Raw genomic sequence first — 22,775 nt, 5'->3', positions numbered from 1 at the left:
AGATGACTATCTTCTGTGTTGTTGCACCATGTAGTGTAATAGAATTTTTATCAACATTTCAGAAGTGCAGTAGTGACTCATTGCCCTGCGTTGTGAGTCACCCCAGTGATAGAGGCATCAAGCACCTCTGAAATGTCAGTAAACTTCTACCAGACTGTGCGTCTCAACAATCTAGAAGGCGGCCATCTTCATAAAGGCTATTTATTTCATGCTTGGCCCCACTGGCAAATTTTATGGAATATGATACAATAATTCAAAAGAGATTTTTCATTATAATGATTTCACATTTATGATGATAACTTTCTGTGATCACAATCGCAATTCCATAAAATATATTTGTCAGTTTAATTAATATATTATTCTATTTATTGCAGTTTGTATTCTTCCTACTAGTAAAGCTATTGTCTGTTTGCTGGTTCTGTGTGTTCTGTTCACATTCATGAATGCATGGATAATCAGTAAATTTTTTGTGATGAAAATTATTATTCATCTAAATATTTTAGTGAAAAAGTTTTAAATTTTATCCATTTTGTTTATATATTGTTAGGGTGATACAAAAACAGTTTCTACCACACCAAACCAGCTGGCTTTTGTCCGCGTATACTGTGGTCCAACTAATCAGTGCACTGTGCCAAACTCATCCCTCTCAGCAGCTCATATTGATGTCACAACAAAGCCTGCAATCATATTCAGAATTGCAGCTCGTAATGAAAAAGGCTATGGTCCTGCTACCCAAGTAAGGTGGCTACAGGGTAAGTATATGAGGTACATTTGCATGGATGTGAATTATCTGTAATATTTATAATTTGAAAGACTGGAATAAGTTTAATATACGAGGTGAAGGTTTTGCGGTGACTGAAGTTGATAAAAAATTCTCGTGCCAGTGAACAAAAGATATCTTACGCCAACGTTTTGAGAACAATCTCTGTTCTCATCCTCGAGGCTGCTGGGTAACCAGTCTGTTCCTTTGTCGCATGCTAGCTGATGGGAACTCTCGAAAAGTCGGCAGAGGATATGGTTTGTTTACCGTTCAGCCACCTCACGTGGCTCGTAGCCTGAGAATTTTTCTCAAGTATAATATACATTAGCAACATTCAGGACAGTATCGTACATAATTTTTATTGCTACTTAGCATTTTTTTAGTCACTAAGACCTTGTTATCTTGAATTGATGAATTGTATGTGCATTTCACAGACCCCTCTACTCAAGTCAAGGTGCCAGCGGGTATGAAACGCCCAGGCGCTGATAGCAAACCGATGTCTCCTGTCAAAAGAATGAAAGGTGAAGATTCTTGAAGTGGTTAAGTGATTTAAGAAGTATAATAGTATTTCTTTTTCATGAAGAAGTTGTTTGTTCTGCTTATGACATAAATCATGTCCAGGACAGCCAGTTTTTACTCAAGAGTGTAAAGTTGCATATTGACAGACAGCTTGGTAATGTTGATACCTACAAGAATCAGTATGTTTATTTCGTGAATTAAGGCTGGTTCAGTTTTAAATTATAAACATTTAACATTGTTTATGTCTAGACTTATTTCTCGGAAAAGAATTTTCTTTTAGTTAATTTCCTTTGCTTTATCTCAGCTTAGTATTTTTCCCAACAGAGTTTATGTAAGTCATATTAACATTCAAATGTAATTAACTAGTTAATAAATTGTATTTTATTGTAGAATATCAGGGGTGGAATGAACATCATTTAGCCTCTAAACAGAGTTGCTCATTTCACTTAACATTTATTTGTACTCACTTGCTGTTTAGTGAAATATAATCAATAAATTGAATACCCGCTTTATTGTGTATGGAAGTATGAGTTCTTTATTTCTTTCTCAGTCATGTGTATGGTATAAATTTATAGAAAACAGTGTATATGTTGTAAGATTTTAGGTTTTCACATCAATGAATCTGAAGATGGCTGTTTTCTGGATTTTTGTGCCATGTAGTCTGGTAGAAGTTTACCGACTTATCGGAGGTCCTTGCTGCCTCCATCATCAGGGCCCTGATGATGGAAGCAGCAAGGTCCTTTGAAACGTCGGTAAACTTCTACCAGACCACATGGCACAACAATCCAGAAGACAGCCATCTTTAGTGTATATGTTGTGACTTACAGTATATGGATTTGCAAAGAGAAGTAGTTTAGGTTAATAAAATTGATCCAGTAGTGAGTTGTTTCTTTGTCATTTAGTTAAAATCTAGTAATGAATAAAAATGAAATATGGTGATGGTTGCCTTACTGATATTTTGTTTTTTGTGTTGATTATGTCAGGGCTGTCATTGAAGGAGATATTGCCTAGCTTCAACAATTTACTGAATTTTCTTTCTTCAATTTCATTGTGAAATACTTATATCTGACAAAAGATAACTAGACAAAATTTGAGAAATGATTTTAACAGCATTATTGGAGGTTATGATCACCTTCAAACTATTGCCCTTTTGACTATATTAATATATCACATTCTGTCATGCCTGGAAATTATTTCCTGGAAGTCCTTTTCAATTTCCTTGTAGTGAGATTCAGAATGGTATTCGTTCAATGAAATTTTTAATTTTGGAAACATATCCAACTCATGTGGATAAATATCTAATGGGTATTTGTCAGCTGTTCGCTGTACTGGATGCTTAGTCAATGGTTTTGGTGTTGGCCAATTTGGGATTTGTCTGTCATATTCTTGGACGACTGCTGCCACATTTCATCACAGATTCCATAAAATTGATATCCACATAACCTTCATTAGCATACATTTGTATTATGAAAATATCAGCAGTTCATCACATGACATGTCACAGCCTTGCTGTAGGTATGTGTCCAGTGAATGTGTACCGAGCTGTCTGCTTATTGTTAGCTTTGTACATGTATAAATCCTTGCTTTAACAATTTCATGTCTGTAACTCCTTGAATATTCACAATAGTAAAATTACTACTGTTTATTTCTGATTTGTAATAATCTGCCCTGAATTAGTTTTACGTTATTGAACACCCTGAATATCCTTAGCCAAAGGAATCTAGTCCATAGTCTCCCACCCTGTTTCTTTAAGATCCATTCTAATGTTATCCTCTCATTTAAGCGAAAGTTTTCCATTTAATCGCAGGCACTCCATTCAAAATGTCATATGCATTTCTCATCTCCATCACATGCTACATGCCCTGACCAACGTATCCTTCTTGATTTGATCATCTTAAAAATATGTGGTGAAGAGTACAAATTATTAAGTTTTTCAATATACAAGGGTATATTAAAACCCTTCTTAATTGCAGAAGTGTTTAAACACAGAAATAACATACATGTGAAAATTAATTCCATGATACATCATTCTTGTTTTCATTTCTAAATGTATTTTGTTACGAATTAACAAAATGGTTGCATAATGGTATACATTTAATAACATTTTAATTTTGATTGATAACCAAATTTCCCTTCCATCAATTATGGCTCATCCCCAACACCTGCTTAGAGACTCCCTATTGGCCTTTTCTTTTCATGCTTTGGCCCTCATTGTCCCACTCTCTCAACCTTTCTTTCCTCTCATCTGTTTTTCAGTCCCACTTCCCAGCATCACCTCTTAAGCCCTGAAGATGATGTGCTTGTAAAAGATGTTGGCATCTACCAACGGGTATATACAACACCAAAACACAGAAGAATTGTCAGGCGGAAAATTGTTTTGGCGGCCTTTCAAAATTTCCATTGCCCAAACGTGGATTGAATGAAAATACGCGAGGACAGTGACATTGGGACTGAGCATGGGTTTCTGTACTTGATCCAGGCAAGAGCACCCATATTGTCCATTACAGAGCTGGTTAAAAGCTATTGAGCATTTAAAATCTAGGTTTACTTGTAGCAAATTAATTATCAATATTTGTGTTACTGAATTACCAAATGTAGTGCTCCATGAAGCTACAAAAATTGGTAATATGAGTCTGATCAGTCTGATAAATGACGTAGCTAGGGGTACTGGGTTCTAGAGGACACATGCGACCATATTCTATTCCCCCCTTTATTGGGAGTTGCAAAATCGTACCTCTTTAAGCATCTACCAGAGTGGTTTCACGACTTGTGACATCTGTTATGAATAATTGGAATGAATTGTGTGTCGGTAGCAAAGTTAATTCTCCAAAAGGTACGAAGATGTCGCTGAGATCACATTGCTTGTTTTACTATTAATCATTCTGGACGGTGCATGTTATTTCAATCCTGTTCCCTGTATTTCTACCCGATCTTGGTAATAAACTGTTGTTCTACCATAGATTAATACAGAACATTGTTTGTCATCTGAGTATTACAGCTTCGATAGCTATTGCTAGAGTCTGTAAGGTAGTATAGACAGTGAGTGGCTAGCATTTCGAGGGTTGGAAGTCGAAGAAGTAAGGAAACGCAAATGAGGTGACACTGATGGTAAGTGAATGAAGTTCCTGAAGTAGATTTGAGGAAAGACTGGATGGTTCTGAATTACAACAGCAAGGTTAATGCCAAGTTCTTTTCACAGTCCGTACTCCACGTATATAATACCCTACGGACAAGAATAAAGCCGGTAGATGTTTTAAGTTTTCTAATAATTTGGTGCATGTTGGAGAAAGGTGGGAATCATCTAATTGATTAAGTCTTACGAATTTTGACGAATGGAACAAATTAATGTAGAATACTATTTTTTTTAGCCCGTATGTTATAAATGCGATGGCAACAAGTTCACCACTGTCTCACAACACTGCAATGGCATGCAGCCCGGATGTAAACAGGAGTCTGAAGGAGGCTTTGTATGAGACGTTAAATGGAATTCTATCCCCTCATCATGACATTAGGATTGCAGCAGAAGAGAGAATTCAAGCTTTGGAAGTCACAGAAGGTATATTTCTTAATTTTTTGTGCATATGTTTGAAGTATATGTTTACTAATTTGTAAACACAAAATGTGAATTACTTGTTTTGGTTTCATCCCATAGAGGAAATATTAATAAGCATTTTTCAGTCAAACCAAGGTAGTTTACTAGAACACTGAATAGTGTATTCTCTTGCAAATTCGCAAAGACAGTTTGATGAAAGTAATAAATGTTACATAATTAGTCAAATATTTGTGAGGTTATTTATTTTGTTTTGCTTATAAAGGACAGTGTGTATGGTATACCAGCTATTTGTAGACTTCAAGAACACCTATGATTCAGCTGAGCAGGAAGTATTTGTGAAATGGAAGGATGTTAAGTCATCAAATGAAAGTTTTATGTTATAAATATTTATGCCTATGTGACAATTTCTTTACTGCCATATTTCTCCTGGATGGTACTCAGTTTTGCTGCTGTTTCTCTAGGTAGTTTGGTTATGTTTCATATATTTTTGTTTTTGTTTTTAAGTATTTCATGCACTTATTTTTTGGTCTTCACAGGTTTCTGAAATTTTCAAAAGCTGTCAAGAATAAAATTTGACAGTTTTAAAATGAAAAGAATTTACCGATTTCTTTATTAATTATTTTTCAGACTTTGGCATTCACCTTACTGAGTTTACTCTTGATCCTGACGGTCCATTGCCTGTGCGGCAACTAGCATCTGTTCTTTTAAAGCAGTACGTTGAAACCCATTGGTGCAGTTACTCAGAAAAATTTAGACCTCCGGAAACAACAGAGCATGCGAAAGTCACCATTAAAGAGCTTCTTCCCCATGGATTGAAGGAATCTATTAGTAAGGTACAAAGAAATTCCAATACTGAAACCTTTTTTCCAAAACTTGTTAATAAGGAAACAATGCCTTTGGGTTATGGCTTAGTGATATATTCAGAATGAAGTAATTTGCGTGTATTACTTTTGTGGAGCTTAAATACTTGAACACTATTTTATCCATGTGTTAATTAGGGTTTCGTCTTTGTACCTATTTTTTTGTTTCATTTTTCTTCATTGAATTTTTATTTAAATTTTTTTAAGGTGAGATCGTCGGTAGCATATGCAATTTCTGCGGTTGCACATTGGGATTGGCCAGAAAACTGGCCAGATCTATTTGATATCTTGGTTAATTACCTATCCAATGGAAATGAGTGGGCAGTACATGGAGCAATGCGAGTTCTCACAGAGTTTTCTCGCGATCTGACCGACACGCAACTTCCTCATGTTGCTCCTGTCATCTTATCAGAAATGTATCGTATATTTGAAGATGAACAGGTGAGATATATGCTACAATTACATCAAATATATTTTAGTTTTCCAGTGTGAACATTTTTATGTGTTAAGTTTGTTATTTTATTGGTATTCATGTATACTCTACACAACAAAAATCAAGCACAAACAGTTCTATAAGTCTGAAACTGGAAGTGATGTAAGCACACGGCTGGCGTAATTCAGAATTCCATTTATTCATGATCTTGCCTTTGTCTTTATGTGGCCTTTTTCTATTTTACATTAATTGCCAAATGTCTATTGAGCAAAGGTACCAATATATCTACCAAATTTGAAGAAAAACAATTAATTTGAATGTGTATGACTAGGTTCCATGACAAAACAAAGGTGAAGAGAATATTTTGCTTGCCTGTCTGTAGTTATTCGTGGACAAATGAACCAGTACGAGTCCTGATGTAAAGGTTCTGTGTTTTAATCTATTAAGGCTCCCGAATTCCTGAGTGTAAGTCACCTATCTCATGTCAGCACTAGACAAGAATGGACCGCCACGGTGGTCTAGCGGTTAGAACGCTGGCCTTGTAATCCTGGGGTCCCGGGTTCGATTCCCGGCGGTGCCCGAATTTATAACTTGTGTTGGGCAAGGCCGTGGTCTAGGCAACACGGAGTTTTCCTCCAGGGGCTTCCCCGGTTTGTCCGTGGCATCCCAACAATTACTCCATTCACACACAGAAGAAGGCAATGGCAAACCACTTCTGGATCATCTGCCAAGAACGTATATGAACAGGTCCCAGTCCGAGAAAAGGATGGAAGGATCCTGTTCATAATATGTCGCCAAGCTCCTGTAAAGGAGACAGCGTAATAAAGAAGAAGACAAGAATGAAGAAAGAAATGTCCAAGCTTCGTATGTCAGTTATAGTAGATTTATTAGTGATGCAAACTTTCAAATGTAAACAAATTGGTAAATGTTTGAATAGTACTGTAAAGAACATGTCACAGCCACTTGCTTGAATATCTTTTGTGATTAATATCATTCTTAATTATCCTGTCATTTTTTATTTAATGTTGCTTAAACTTAAACAGTTGACATCATTGAACCATCAAGGAAAAACAAATGGTTGATTGTGTTTGGAGAATTGGGGAGGAATAGAAAATTGAAATAATTAGAGGTGTTCTGTTTAAATAGTTCTTACTGTATGTTATATTTAAATTACATATAAATATTTATCTTCCGTTTTTGTCAGAAATACAGTGTTCGTGTCAGGGGACGAGCCGTGGAAATCTTTACCACGTGTGCTTTCTTGATTTCCGCGATGTCCGATTACAACAAAGGAGTAACAAGAACGTTGCTGAATCCAGTTCTGCCTTCATTTTCTGAGAGATTCGTTCATGGGCTGCAGGTTCCTAATGGATTTCTCAGTGATTCATGTTTAAAAACAGATATTATAAAAGGTAAATATATAAAATTACTATGATTTTAATTTACTTAATACGGGCAACTCTCGGTTTACGAACGAGTTCCGTTCCAAGACGTTGTTTGTTATGTGTTTCTTGCATTCCTGAGCTTTTATGATACGTATCGTATACGTTAGCAGCCATTTCAAGGCATTAAAACCATGTACTAATTATCATATAATAATTTTCTGATAATTATTGTAAAAATACATTTTTTAAAAGTTTATTTATTTAAATCTTACAATTATGTTCACTATACGTTTGGCATTTCGTTTTATAAGGAACTCCATTGGCGACGTTAAGAAATTTTGATTGAATTGTGACGTTCGTTATAGCGAGTGTTCGTAAATCGGGCATTCGTAAACCGAGAGTTGCCTGTATGCCTTTTCTTCCTCTGTATGTGTTGATTTCTTGAGTAAACATGTTTATATATAAGCAAAATGTTTCAGCCCTGACACTTCTAGTTCAGCGAGTACCAAAGCAGATGGCTCCGTGGCTCCCGCAGATACTGCCTCCTGTTTGGCAGACCCTCACGCAAAGTGCAGATATTTATCTGAAGACTGTTGTGAATGGAACTGAGGAAGTGGATGAAGTTGTAGACTCTGATGGTGAGCTGAGTAAAATAAAATAAATCCATGGAATGGAGTCCTTATTTGACACAGCTGGTAGACCAAGAAGATTTTATTAATATCATAAATCAGGGTGGTCCAACTTTTTTCCTTGCTTGGGCCAGAATAGTTTTCCTCTTTGACCAAAGGGCCAAGAGACCCCTACTGTCACTATTTTTGCATTGTCGTTATCTCTAATGATACTTATTTAGAAATGAGAAATTCCCATTGCATGTGCTGAAATATACATTTTATTTAAATGCGCAGAAACTATTATAGAGTTGTTTATTATTTTAAATTTGCTCCTGCAACAGCTTGTATCTCTCTGGAAAACTTGCACAAATTATTTGAACTCCGCTAATTTAACAGCTTGTATCTGACGCAATAAAAATTTGTACTAGCAGAATGTGCATCTTATGCTTTTAAAGTCAATGGCTTTAGTGAGAGAACTGAGCATATTCTTTTACCAGTGATGGAATATAAACTTATATTTTTGTTGTTGCTAAACGAAGGGTTGATCGTAACACACCATCGGATGACGCGTACTGACTTGTGGCATTTGTACGTAAAGCAGCAGATGAGATGAGAATCGCAGTTATTTTTTCATATCCTGAAGAGTAAAGAAAATAAATGGGTTTCTAATAACTATTAACAAATACTTTCACGGGCCCGATTACAAGTGGTTGCGGGCTGGCCCACGGGCCGCCAGTTTTACCACCCTGGCATAAATCCTACTTTATCTAAGGTCACTGATAATGGTCTTGACATTATAATGATCATTCCTAATAGTGTTGCTTTTTAAGTTTATATATATCTCTCTGTTTTCAAGGCAACTGGAAACTAGTACACATGCTAGATTTTTACAGATTTGGTGATCATAGTTGAAACAGTGAATATTTTTTTGATGGGCTGCCAAAATGATTATGTGCATTTAAATTTATTTTTAGTTCCTGAGGGTGAATATGGGCTATGAGGTATCCTAATTTGACTGTATGTTTACAGGTGAGGTTCTTGGATTTGAAAATTTGGTGTTCAGCATATTTGAGTTTGTTCACGCATTGGTTGACTGTCACAAGTTCTCCAAAACAGTTGAATCTGCACTGACAGACTTACTGTATTACCTAATTCTTTTCATGCAAATAACGGAGGAACAGGTGAGTAATTTCTTCATTCTTGTGTGGTCGGTCATCTGACAAGTAAGCCTCTCCAATTATGCCTGTGTTCACATACCTTCTCTTCTTCAGTTTCTTCCCACGTTTTTCTTTTCATGTCATGACCTTAACCTCTTGTTCCTGTGTTGTACTCAGTCACTTTCTCGGGTATTTCTTTTCACTTTTATGTTCAGAATTATTTTGGGAGGATTTTTATTCGTTCATTTGTAAAATATGTCCATACCATGGCAGGTAGTATCGAAACATTGGCAGATGATATGGTTTACAAAGTTATTACAAACTGTATATTTATGTAATATTTTTGTGTTACTACAGTGTAATTACAATGGCGTCTAAGGGTAGTAGCGATAAAAAGAGGATTCGTAAGCCTCTTACTTTAAATGCCAAGTTAGATAAGATTAAACTTCGTGAACAAGGCATGTCTATGGCCGAGATAGGACGTAAGCTAGGCCTAGCTCGCCAAACTGTTAGTGCCATCGTGAACGCTAATGAATGAAATTAAATGTGCCACACCAATGAACTGTAAAGTCATAAGAAAGAGAGATAGCCTTATTGCCGACACAGAAAAACTTTTAGTTGTGTGGATTGAAGATCAAACCAGCCACAATGTGTGTACTACTGATATTCATTTAACTTTCATATCATTTTCTTAGGCCTAGCGCTATTGTGCACTTACTATATGATAGTGTAAACATCTTATTAGGCTTTGATATGCATTTGCAAGTGAAAAAAGGCAAAGATCCGCTTTTTGGCGATTTTCGCTTTACGGCGGGGGTCTGGTCCCTAACCTGCCGTATAAGCGGTGCCCTACTGTATTCACCATTCAGTCACCTGACGCGGCTTGTAACCCGAGAGTCTTTCTTTAATGTAACCTTCTTAATGGTTATAGTTGTTATTCATTCAACAAATATGATCTTTTTTAAACGTGTGGACAACATATATTGATTTTAGTGGAGATATAAAATGCTTTAAATAAAATCCTTATTTATGACATGCATTTTTATTTTAAAAAAATTTGGAAAATGTTGGTGTGGCATTTGAGAAAATATTGTATGTCTTCTTACTTGTACAAAATATGGGGCTTATTTTGTGCCGTGTACATAACACAGCAGCGTAATTTCACTTTGCATGAACTACACTATTTTGAACTTTACATTTATAGTTTGACATATTTAAACTTCAGGTACGTTTGTGGACTGCAAACCCTAATCAGTTTGTTGAAGATGAAGATGAGGACACATTTGCATATTCAGTAAGGTTATCAGCTCAAGAATTATTATTGGTAAGCTTCTTTCCTTTCATACTTACTCATTCTTTGTGTTAATGAAATCTTATTCAAAAATAATTCAAATTGGTAAAATACCTTTTTATTGCTGTGCATTTTGTGTTATGTCATTTTTTGTGAATTATTATGAATGTAATTGCAAGAACAGCAGTTTTTTAGAAGGCTGTGGCATATTAATCCATATAAATCTTCTTTGGAATTTTATTGAAAAAGTTGTGACAAATTGGTCTCACTAGGACTCAATGTTCATTTCTTCAGAATGACCTTGAAACCTGTTGCACTTACAAATGGGCAGAATCACTCGTTTATGAAAACGTATTTCACAGTTTTTTTGTTTTTTTGTGAAATTTGTATCTTCCTTTTTAATGTGTAATATACATATTTATATATTTTATGTTTTATTACAGACCATATCTCATATTTTTAAATTTCACATACATATACAGAGCAGCATGAATTACACAAGAATTTACATGTATTAGGTCTTTCAGAAGATTTAGAAATGCAGTCTGATATTTTTAGTCCCATTATATATATGTTATAGTGAAACATGTAGTAATTCTGATATTAGTAAACATTTGCCTATTGTTATATCATATTGAGAATGGTCTGAAACAAGGATATGCCTTTTTCCCATAGTTGTCTGTGTTTTACATGTGTACGTTAGTCATGGTTTAATATTTTTCTAGACACTGTGCACAGAGTTTGAAGATGGCAGTTGCTCTGCCCTGTGCCAGGCTGCAACAAAACACGTTCAAGAAGCAGATTCTCAGCGGAACTCAAATGATGGGAACTGGTGGAAAATTCATGAAGCATGCATGTTTGCATTTGGTTCAGTAAAGGGCGTGGTTATGGAGAAGCTAGAAGCTGGTGAAGTAGTCTTTGATTTGACTGGTTTTCTTCAGAATGTCGTCGTTGCAGATATGAATTCTACCGGTTAGTGGTATTGCAGCTGTGTTGATCTGCTTGTTATCCAGGAAATATTTACTTAAATTGGCTACTGTTCGGTTAATTTGAATTCCAAAGTACTGTTTCTATAATTGTAAGACTTTTTCAACTGTAAGGCACAGCCTTAATTTAGTAATAGGTTTTGAGGAAAAGAGATGCTATATCAAATTGTAAATGCCATCAAATGTAAGATGCACCAAGAATTCAGAATAACATAAAATAGTTATAGCCACAACATGATATTTCAATACAACCTGATTTGCTTTGTTAATAGCTAGAATTTTTACAACAGTAGTTATTTTCTGTTATCATTGTAACAGAATTTTATTTTGCAGATGTCACATCTTCTTCTTCTGGGTTGTGATGCCATGTGGATTTGTAGGTTGATTACAGAGTTTGAAAGGAACTTAACTACCTCCAAACATTTATATCGATCCACAAAGTCCACACAGCATTACAACCAAGAAGAGCAATTTCAGCATCTTCACTGTTGTGAGGATTTCAAATCTCTGATGCATTTTGTACTTATATAATCTGTGTTTTTAATGTAACATTGCTGAATATTTTATGTTATTCCCTTTTCACTGATATTTTGGCCCTTTCAGAAACCCTGGAAATGTGGATGGAAAATTTAATTCTTGAGGTCTCTGCACATTCTTATCATAGTTAATGATCCCCATGTGCAGAGAGGTAGCCAATAGAATAGTACAAATATTTACATGTGCATGAACTGTAACATTAATTTTAGTAAATTCAGTGAGTAATTCTTTTATGGTAATGCGAGTAATTTTTTCAGGTCCACCGTTCTTACTCGGTCGTTGTCTGTGGGTGGGAAGTCAATATACGCAGTTCATGTCTCCACCGATGATAGAACAGTTCCTCCAAGCAACTGCAACAGGTCTGCAGCCAACTCAACTGCCAAATATAAGAATATCAGCCATTCGGTAAGCAAAATTTATGATTTGGAAGTAACTCTGATAACCTTTAAGAGCATTGACTGATTTATATTACATTTGCTGTGGTATGCATGGCATTTTGAATGAGAACAAAGTTCCGTGGAAATATATTTGTGTTTTAGGAGGAGGAAGTAAAAGGAGGATGAATAAAATTAGACGGAAGCATTTCATAGTTGAGAGGATTAGATATATGGGACATGTAACACGATTGGGAGAAATTTGAAATCTGTAAATAATTTGGTTGAGAAACCAAAGGAAAGAGATTGCGTGGAGACCAAGGTATAGATAGATGAATGATATACCTTTCATTTCCATAAAAGCGTAGAAAAATTTATCATGTACATAACTAGCAACTTCTCATGAAAGATCTTGCTGCGTCTAGTAATATGGCGGATACTAATGTCTATGGGAGGGAAGCAGTATACATGTACTTTGTCAGTTATTTAAGTTTATAAATTTACACTGCTTAGAATATACACAAGTTTTATTTACATCAAAGTTGACAGAAATCTTTGGAATGTATGACAGAACGCAGATTCATGTTTATAAGGGTGAAGACTTCTAAAAGAAGGGGGGGGGGGGGGGGGGTGGAAATGGCTAAAATCATGACCTTGAGAGAAAAGGGAAAGTCATGTATGCAGTTCTCAGTTGCTCCCTCTTCTGACCTTGGTCCACAGATCTGAAAGTTTTCATAGCATAGATATAAAAGTTTCATAAAATACTGACAACCCGAAGAATGGTACCTAAATGTAAGAGGGTTAGTGAAATATTCTGACATTGTACTGCTGCAGTATATTAAGTAAAATTTCATTGTCGCTATTTTCAAAAATCTTATGCGGGATTATTTTTTTTTAAATAACTGTGAATTCCAATTTTAAAAGTGAACAATCTTATTTATTTTCCTTTTGGTTTCTGACGTGTATAATATATTTTAACAGTATCAGTACACTTAATATACCAGTATTTATTCCTCTTCTGTGTTTGTTTTATGTGTCAGTTTCAAAGGAATGAGTCAATGTATTATGTGTCTTTCAACAAACAAATTTATTTGTTAATGTACTCGTTTGTTCCATATTGTAATTATTTATAAATACCTTTAGCCAGCCACTAACAGACGTCAGTTACAGTTGTGTATGAAGTCAATAAAATGAGTGTGTATTGTCTCCAGGGCAGTTTGGGGCTTCTGTGAACATTTGAAGAATTCAAACAACACAGGAATGCTTGTCTCACTCCTTCCCTCAATGATGGATAATCTTCTTGGAATGGCTTCTCAGTATTCATGTGAAGTCCTCAGTCTTGTCATGGATACGCTCGCACTTGTTTTATCAGTAAGTTTTTAATTATCATATTCTCCTCCTAGTTTAATACTGATACAGTTTTGAAAATTTACAACACATTTTCTTACAGAACATTTGTTAACACTATAAGATTTTTTTGTTTACGAGTGTTCAATATGGTTACCACTGGTTATGCAACATACATTCAAACAATATTAAAAATTATCGCCATAGTTCTGATAGATGCTAGTCATATTATACACTTGTAAAAACATTTTATGTGTTATATAGTGATCCTTTTAACGTTTAACAAACTTAAAGTTAAGCCATTTCATGGTAACTTGGTGAATTGCATATGATTTTACATTTGTTTTCCTCCATTTTTGCAATATAATTTCTCTTTAGGTGGAAAAATTTGCTTGTCACAGACACGTGTTTTCATGAGGTTTCGCCAGCACTTTATTTTATTATGACAAGTTATTTTTCAGGTATCGTAAATGCTGTACTAATCAACTTTATTATAACTGTTAAATCAGAATAAGTATCTGATTCTGGTAATTTTGACAAGTTTTGGAACAGTAATTATGTTATTAGACTGGCTGATGAATTCTGGAAGTGTCCTGTAGAAATAGAAACATGCTAGAGGCTGTGGCGGGGATTTAGATTGTGACACTATTTTCTTGTTGGTGATCACCATTCTTTCTTAACTACGACCTGCCATCATATATCATGAAGGTGGAGACAATAAATTCATCCAGGGCTGTGGAGTCAGTACACAAAACCTCTGACTACGGCTCCTCAATTTTTAATTCCCTGACCCCGACTCCTTCATTAAAGCTCAATATGTAACTTATAACCTATATTTAAATATACGTCTAATGGTTATTGCAGAAATCGGTTGATTTGTAGACAGTTTGTATTCTTAAGGTACCAGAGCCAAAGTTACAAAGCATTTTACCCACACCATGTGGCTCAACATGTCATTGAATCTCCCTAAACGTGAGGCCACCGGCGGCTCACACATTAGCGAAAGTATTATAATAATATTTTCTTAAGATTTTATTTCAAGGTCGGCATCAGTACATTTTTACTGATTCTGACTCCACAGCCCTGGATTCATCCAAAATATTTGCAGCCACTGACAAGTCTACGTGGTATCAGAACCCAAAGGACTACAATCTGAAATCTCACCACCATGGAAATTTCAGATCTCATCCAATTATGTATTGGGTTGATGATATGAAAATTATGTGTTGCAGCGTAATTATTCGAAGGGATAAAAGTTTAAATCTGGAGCTCACATAATTATGTTATGCTTTTGTTGTAGCAGAATTATAGTTTTTTAATCTAAACTGTAATTTCAACGTGGTTTTTTTTTCCCCATTCTTTTTGTCAATAGTGGTTAATATTTTTATTTGGTTGAACCAGATTGATAGAAACTTCACAGCTTCTTGTGAGTCCAAAGTGACTTCCCTTGCAATAGCAGTCTTCCTCAAATTTAATTCTGGTGAGTTTCCATTTGCTTTACAATCCAATCGTCTTATTTTTCTAGGGTAAATGTTTGGTTAACTCTAGTGCTGTAACTATCAATGTTCTGTTATCATATCATGTCTTCATCAGACTGTAATTATTGACATTTATTTTTTGCTTGTTGTGTTCAAAGTACCAACAGTTGGCCCTTGGGTCCTTTTTGTTAACAGCCAAGTACTTTGATTACATTCTGTTCAGGCTGATCATTTACTTTTCGTTTATACTTTTGTAGCCTTCCTTCTAATGCTTGTATATCACCTCTTTCCTTCTGTTAATGTTTTGAAGAAAAATTCTCCAAATTTCTTTCCTGATTCCTTTTTCCTGTAATTAGCTTTACGCTACAGAGTATCTTTCTTTCGTAGACATGTTTATATTTATCTGTTTATATGTAATATTTTTGTTTAAATAATTTAATAATTGATTTTGAACATATTGTACTATAAACCTACATGTTAATATTACATTTGAAGAGTTAAGGTTTTTCTTTACTTCAATTTCAGTGGTTTACCACAGTCATTTCGATGTTAATTTTGCTTTTTCATCATTAAAAGTTCTGTCACATGGGAACCAAAGATCAGTCAAAACTATGTTTTGAATTTTGTTAAAATTCACTACTTTCAGTTCTGGGATTGATTGAAGTTATATATGAATTTGGTTGTGTAATGAAATAAAGAAAATCTTTTTCACCAAATAAGAGGCCATATAAGAGTTTATATGCGGAGGGAACACAGTGATTTTTTTGCAAATTTCAAAAATTCCTATTTTGTAATTGATCTGTTTGGGCCTTTGCTACTGTGTTGTCCCTTAATTGTGATATAATAAGTGGCCAGTTCTTTCTCATCTAACATAATTTACATTTCCAATCAGTGACTTAAATTTTAACTAGGGTTTTATTAACTTATATTTGAATGTTACTTCTATAACATTTCAGATCCTGTTATCATCACTTTAGTTCAGAATGTGTTCAAGGAATTGTCTCAGAACCCTGAGTGTTTGTCTCCACTACAGCATCGCTTAGTGCCAACACTCGTTAGCATTTTAAATGCTCCTGTGGATAAAATTCCATCAGGTATTTAGAAAGAACTCAATAACTATAGTATAGTAGTGAGCAGTGCACGGACCCAGCGCTACAAATTTGTCAAATAGAGACTTGATCATTTGTGTCATAATATTTATATATTCAGTTTGGATCTGTGCTACAAAAATGGTAATTTTCAGGCTTGCAGGCTGTAGCATTAGATGTCCTCCAGACGCTTGTTCGTTATTCAGAGCCGCCACTGAGTGATTTGCTCATGAATACGGCTTTCCCAGCTGCCCTTCAGTGTATTCTGAGGACAAATGATAATTCGACAATGCAGGTATAGACAAGGCTTGCACACACTTTTATCAATATTTTAGTTTCCACAATAGCAGTTGCACTTGTACAGAAAGCAAAGGGCAAGACTGGAGTAATTCATTTCCAGATACGTTTCCATTCATACTGGCAGATTAAGAAAAAAAATATATATTTTATTATTTTGATATCAGGGTAGATTTTGGAGTTTTTATTTTTCAAAAAACTTTCTACTAAAATTTTCTCCAGTGAAGTATGTATGAACTTTCTTTCAGAGTGGAGGGGAATGTTTACGTACCTATATCTCTATTGCTCCTGAACAAGTATGCAACCATCAAGACAGTGAAGGACACACAGGCTTATGGTATAGTCTTCAGGTAGCGGCGCTTCTGTTGAATCCTTCGTCTTCAGAATATACCGCAACATTTGTTGGTCGTCTCATCGTTACGCTTATAACCAAGGCAGGAAATATCTTGGGTGAAAATTTGGATATACTTTTGAAGGCTGTACTCAGTAAAATGCAAAGAGCTGAAACTTTAAGTGTAATACAGGTAAGCACTAAACAAATACCACAAATTGTGTTGCATAAACTTTGTCATATCTGTTATTGTAAAAATATTTTCATTTGAATTCTCCTCTAATTGCTTGAATTTATATTGAAGTGATATGAGTTCTGCTTACAGAGCCTTGTTATGGTGTATGCTCATCTGATACATACTCAGCTTGATGCTGTTCTGAACTTCTTGTCCACCGTTCCTGGTCCTACTGGCCAGTCAGCACTTCAATTCGTCCTTACCGAGTGGTGTTCACGTCAGCACCTTTTCTACGGAGCATATGAAGCGAAAGTCAGGTAGAAAGAACTCGTTATATGCTACGAAGTTTAATGAAATTTTCTCGGGTGATCAGCCGCGTCAGATGGTTAAACACTGAAACGTCGGTTTCATCGTTTAACCGTCTGACGAGGCTGATCACCCGAGAAAATTTTATTGAGTTATGTCACAGCGAAAGCTTCATATCATATTGTATGAAGTTTGATTGTACGTGTGTATCAAACATGGTCGAGTAACATGTTATTATTGTCTGTCTTTACATAACATCACTTATGTCTTTGTATTTAGTGAATGAGTGTTTCATGTCTGTTCATATAAGGAGGGTTCTGATTTCAATCAGTTCAGGGATTAGCTTTCCTGACTGAGGATTTCTGTGGTTTTCTTCAGTCCCAATGGGTATATGCTGTGACAGTATCTTACCTGTTTCTCTGTTGATTTTTTTTCTTTCGAGAGTGTGATCGAAGAATATTTATTTATTTATTATTTTTTATTTTATGTTTGGAATGTACGCAGAAAAATGAAATTATTGGTATGTGTTTTGATGAAAAATATTTAATTGTACTATACAAAATGCTGTTTGTATAATTATAATAATTGTTATCCCACGTTATCTCAGGACAGAAGAAAAATATGTTACTCAAAATTAACTCGGGTTAATATTGTTTTGCAAAAATCAACCCGAAATATCTCAAAATAACTGGGAAGCAGTTAAAGTATGCCATGATCGCTTCCTTTCACATTCTTTCCAACTCAACATTCAGAGTGAAACTACTGTTTGATGCTATATAACCTGCACAGTTAAAGTGTTAGAAAATAACCCAAAAATCGATCAAGTGTATATACGGACTGAACCATGGGAATTATGATCCCAAAAATCGGTCAAGTTTACTGAACCATGGGAATTATGATCCCAAAAATCGATCAAGTTTACTGAACCATGGGAATTATGATTCCAGGACTCTGTATTTTGTATGCACTGAAATTTGTAAAAAAATTTATTAAAATATTTAGTAATACAATACCTTCTCTTCCATTGATATGTAGAAAAGTAGTTTTGAGAGTTAAAATTTGAACTGTATGCAGACATCAACACAGAACATACACAGATTAAATCTTTGGCTTCGAACAGCTATACTTGTTTTACACGGCTTTTGTTAGACTGTCGATGCAAATACTGGGCTTGCATCTGTAGATGAACAAGTTTTCTCTTTTCCACAGATAAAATTGGATCTAAAATTTTATGAAAGAAACCAAAAATATTTTAAGTTACTCACTTGTTATGTTTACTTTCTGGTGGTTGTAAATGATTTGTTTACATTCGAGTTTTGTCTGTATTTTTTGTAACCTAAACATAGTTTGTCTTACTTACAGTACTGTGGCACTGTGTAAATTGTTGGAGCATGGGATTGCATCTAACGACAGTCGACTGAATAACATAACTGTAAAAGGAGATGAAGTATTTGTAACAGATGTTATTCGAACCCGTTCTCAGACTCAGAATCAGTCACCGCAGTGGACAAATATCCCTCTTCTGGTGAAAATTTATAAGTTATTGGTGAATGAACTGAGCAATCAGATGGAAGCAGACATGGCACGTGACGAGGAGGAGGAAGAGGTTAGTGAGAAGTTTTAGTTGCATATGGCTTGCCACCAAAATACCGCAAGAACAGTGTTCATTCAATGTTTTAGTGGCAAACCATGTTTTTAGGCATGTGATGTGCCGTTGCCCTTTTGATAAGACAGTTTTCTTGTCTTTGCAGACAGATGAGGAATGGGAAGAAGATGAACTTGGTAAAGGAGAACAAGGGGTTTCTGTGTCACAAATTCTTGGAGAATCAGGTTACAAAGGTTGGTAGTTTCCATTTAAAACTTTTTTGTCTGATTGTTAAATGTTGAATTGTTACGAATTTGCAGTCGTAGTAATGTTATTAATGCGCATAATGAAGTTCAATATACACGATGCGCAGCAAAAGCAATGAAATATATAAAAAATATTTGTCAGCAGTAAGATTGTGAAAAATATATCATATTTATGTGAATGTAAGCCCCCCCCAAAAAAAATTGTCTTGAATATATTTTAAAGTTTGTTAGAAGTTTAGGCAATTATGATTCCTTGAATAAAAATCACAGCCCACTGTTGCTGTTTGTCCAGCAATTTACATTGTTACTTACAATGGAGCAGAAAAATTTCAAAAGCAAAAGAAAAAATAATTAATTTGGTAATAATATGACATGGCGAAAGTAATGAAGGAGCGTTACATTAATTACTGGTAATACACTGAAGATTTCTGTCTTTAGAGTTGTTACGCTGTGTAGTCTGGTAGATATCCACCAACATTTCAGAGGTCAACGCTGCCTTCAGGGCGTTGCATATAATATTTTTAGCAACTTAGGATGCAGTATTTAATTTGAATTGTCATATAGGACTGAATGTAACATGTCCTGAGATCTTATTTGACACTACTGAAACATCTATTGACAGTGGAGGAAGCAGGAGATGATGAGGATCCAGACGCTTTGCAGGACCCGGTGTATCACCTAAATATCCAGCAATACTTGACTGAATTCTTGCAGTCCTTCAGTCAGCAGCCATATTTCCACGCCTTTCTTCAACATCTTAATAAACAAGAGGAGCGAGTTTTAGCATCAATTGGTGTAGCTACATGTAAAGTGTAATATGTATTAAATCAGGGATAAATAAGAAAATAAGAACTGATAAACAGAAGTCTATAGTCGTAAGAACCTACTGAATTCCATAATAAAATGTAGGATATGATATCTACATATTGTGTGTTAGTTTTATTTTATAATAATCTTCTGTTAATTGTGTATTAATATTATCTTTAATATAACACCAAAGTAAGGGTCATGTGCATAGTGATAAATACTGGCTTGCAAGTTTCTTAATGGGTTATTATAAATGTTGGAGTTAAAATAACAAATCAGGGTAGTAAATTGTTATATACAGGTTGATCAAAAGTCACGAGGCCCATTCTTGACATATCCTATAACTAATTAGATGGCTTACCGAACCCGAAGGTTCATCACCGAATTAACCAAAGCCCTCCACCGGACCCTGTCCTGGGCCAACAAAATCCAGTCTCCTTCAACTCCTATCTCCCATAGATCCCGCCTGAGATTATTCTGCCTTCTACGTCTAGGTCTCCCCAGTGGTCTCTTCCCCTCGGGCTTCCCGACCAATACCCGATGCACACCTTTTGTCCCATCCAAGCACGCTACATACCCCGCCCATCTCATTCTTTTCGACCTAATCACCCTGACAATATTGGGGGAGGAGTACAGATTTTTAAGCTCATCATTATGCAGTTTTCTCCATGCCCCATTGTTTATATCCTATATTTATCAAAAAATAAATTACGTTGAAATCGGAAAACAAAAAGCAGTGTTATGTAAAGTGCTGGAATGTCCACCATGTTCTTTGATACATACATTCATGTTTTTCCTCGTGTTTGATGCAATTGGTGAAGAGTTCCTGTGTAATGGGAAGTGGTTTACCAGATGAGATATTGTCGATTTGTTTGACTTGGGAAAATTTGGAAATGTATCCCTAAACTCTTTCTTATGAGTGAGGTGCCAGGTAGTTTTTGACAATGAACATTCGGTAAACTTATGAAAAATACATCCTTACACTTCGACTGTTTGAAGACAATTGACAGACTGGCACAAGCAGGTTACAACATGAAATGACCTGTGTGGGCTGTTGAAGAGTCATAGCGATGTTGTGTTTTTATTAATTCGGTTGAATTGTATTGAATTGCGACCATCAATTAATATTCTAATATGGGTTGCGTGATTTTTGATTACCTTGTACAATAAAAGTTGGATATTAGGAGAACTTGCATTATCCTGAACAAAGCCATTAAGCAGTAAAATATCATACATGATGAGTCGTAGAGCTGAGAGCCAATGTTTTTGCAAATGGGTTTAGAAAGTGTGCTGTCAGCAACGATATCAAACCTGTTCATCTTTAAGATATTACTTTCTGAAAAGAATGTTAAGCTGATTAATAATAAAGAATTTGATTAATTATTTCAAAGTAAATTAAATACTTACAGTTTAGATCTTCAAACAATTATTTATTTTCATCCGTCTTATCACAATATTTAAAATTTCTTATAATTAAGATAATAAAATATCATTGATGTTCCATATCGATTGATCGATTTACATTTTGGAACATCCTTTACACACAAAATGTAAATCGATCAATCGATATGGAACATCAATGATATTTTATTATCTTAATTATAAGAAATTTTAAATATTGTGATAAGACGGATGAAAATAAATAATTGTTAGAATATTCACAATATGACGCAATTACACTATCTTAGATCTTCAAATACATTTGCTACAGACATGGGCATGGTATATTAAACTGTATTTTGGGTAATAGAGCACTTCTATTTTGTAAGAAATTTCAGAGGAGTGGTTAGTGTCACTCCCCGGGAAAGACCCCAGTACCCATTGGATAGGAGGCTGGGTGAGCCCCAGGACTGGTCTGGACACAGGCTAGAGGAAAAATCCTTTGCCCCCGTCAGGGATCGAACCCCTGCCGTCCGGTCCGTACTGACTGAGCTACGCTGGCTCCTGCTTGTATGAATATTTTTCTGTATATGTAGCAGTATTGTGTTTGTTCCTGTTCTGCTCTGTTGTATAGTACAATTAATTATATTTACCATCTGAACATGTATTCACTTTTTGTTCTGATGAACACTGTGTCATTTATCTCTACTGATCATATTACATGATTTGTATGTAAATATGTTAATTTTTTATACTTCTGTTTTCCTTTAGAAATCACAAGTTCTGTACATTATTGACCTAAATTTTATAAATAATCCAAATATATGTTTGTTGCTTTGAGAAAATAGCTGAGGATTCAAGTGAAATCTGTTAGCTGTTATCTAATTGTTAACATGTAACTACCTACATATGTATCACACATTATAATTGCACTGCAAGCATAAAGTATTTCGTAATATCATTCTTCCCACAGTTATTCAGGCTGTTAGATTGATAACAATCCATATATGATTCATATGGCATTAAAATGTGATTATATTTTCAGATAAGCATTTATCTCGTGTTGGTCGAAAACACTCACAGGAATTCACAGGGGAATGACTTTTTCATATCTTCATTGCTTATCTCCTTTAACAATCATTCTTATCATTGACTCGACCATAATCAGACTTAGGCCACAACAAATGACAGAAGGAAAATTAATGTAATGTGTCTGCCTTCTGAGTTGTTGCGCCATATAGCTTGGTAG

The 22,775-nt window shown here is 35.1% G+C and overlaps 2 protein-coding genes across 3 annotated transcripts in view; both read left to right on the top strand.

Annotated features, from left to right (window-relative positions):
- Positions 1-2,924, top strand: part of Hcf (Host cell factor) — a 40,806-nt gene extending 37,882 nt beyond the window's left edge. The window contains exons 17-18 of the mRNA XM_022066745.2: positions 548-752; positions 1,195-2,924. Coding sequence (XP_021922437.1) covers positions 548-752; positions 1,195-1,295 — 306 coding nt within the window. The 3' untranslated portion in view covers positions 1,296-2,924. The remainder of the gene's footprint in view (positions 1-547; positions 753-1,194) is intronic.
- Positions 2,925-4,137: 1,213 nt separating this feature from the next.
- On the top strand, positions 4,138-22,487 carry Ipo9 (Importin 9). 2 transcript variants are annotated; one of them, XM_022066782.2, is made up of 19 exons: positions 4,138-4,387; positions 4,648-4,835; positions 5,460-5,665; positions 5,900-6,133; positions 7,330-7,537; positions 7,990-8,148; positions 9,151-9,302; positions 10,504-10,602; positions 11,295-11,541; positions 12,350-12,497; positions 13,678-13,837; positions 15,215-15,293; positions 16,248-16,385; positions 16,535-16,674; positions 16,925-17,200; positions 17,333-17,499; positions 18,851-19,094; positions 19,240-19,327; positions 19,962-22,487. In XM_022066782.2, the coding sequence occupies exons 2-19, from the start codon at positions 4,667-4,669 to the stop codon at positions 20,153-20,155; spliced, it is 3,108 nt and encodes a 1,035-aa protein (XP_021922474.1). In that variant the 5' UTR covers positions 4,138-4,387; positions 4,648-4,666; the 3' UTR covers positions 20,156-22,487. The 2 variants fall into 2 exon arrangements, with proteins under 2 accessions (XP_021922474.1, XP_087210570.1); XM_087354444.1 differs by having other exon boundaries at positions 4,196-4,214.
- The last annotated feature ends 288 nt before the right edge of the window (positions 22,488-22,775 follow it).

This window comes from Zootermopsis nevadensis, unplaced genomic scaffold (assembly GCF_977971745.1).
Source record: "Zootermopsis nevadensis isolate Lab colony 2312 unplaced genomic scaffold, Znev_1.0 Znev_ptg000023l, whole genome shotgun sequence".
Taxonomy (NCBI): Eukaryota; Metazoa; Arthropoda; class Insecta; order Blattodea; family Termopsidae; genus Zootermopsis; species Zootermopsis nevadensis.
The sequence above is the reverse complement of the archived record's forward strand: the minus strand, read 5'-3'. Positions and strand labels throughout refer to the sequence as shown.

Bases quoted from the DNA above. Each gene is read 5' to 3' on its own strand.
- Ipo9 (XM_022066782.2), top strand. From the start codon at position 4,667: ATGGCAACAAGTTCACCACTGTCTCACAACACTGCAATGGCATGCAGC. The intron at 8,149-9,150 runs GTGAGCTGAGTA...GTATGTTTACAG, and splicing joins TGAAGTTGTAGACTCTGATG to GTGAGGTTCTTGGATTTGAA. The intron at 16,675-16,924 runs GTATAGACAAGG...ACTTTCTTTCAG, and splicing joins ATGATAATTCGACAATGCAG to AGTGGAGGGGAATGTTTACG.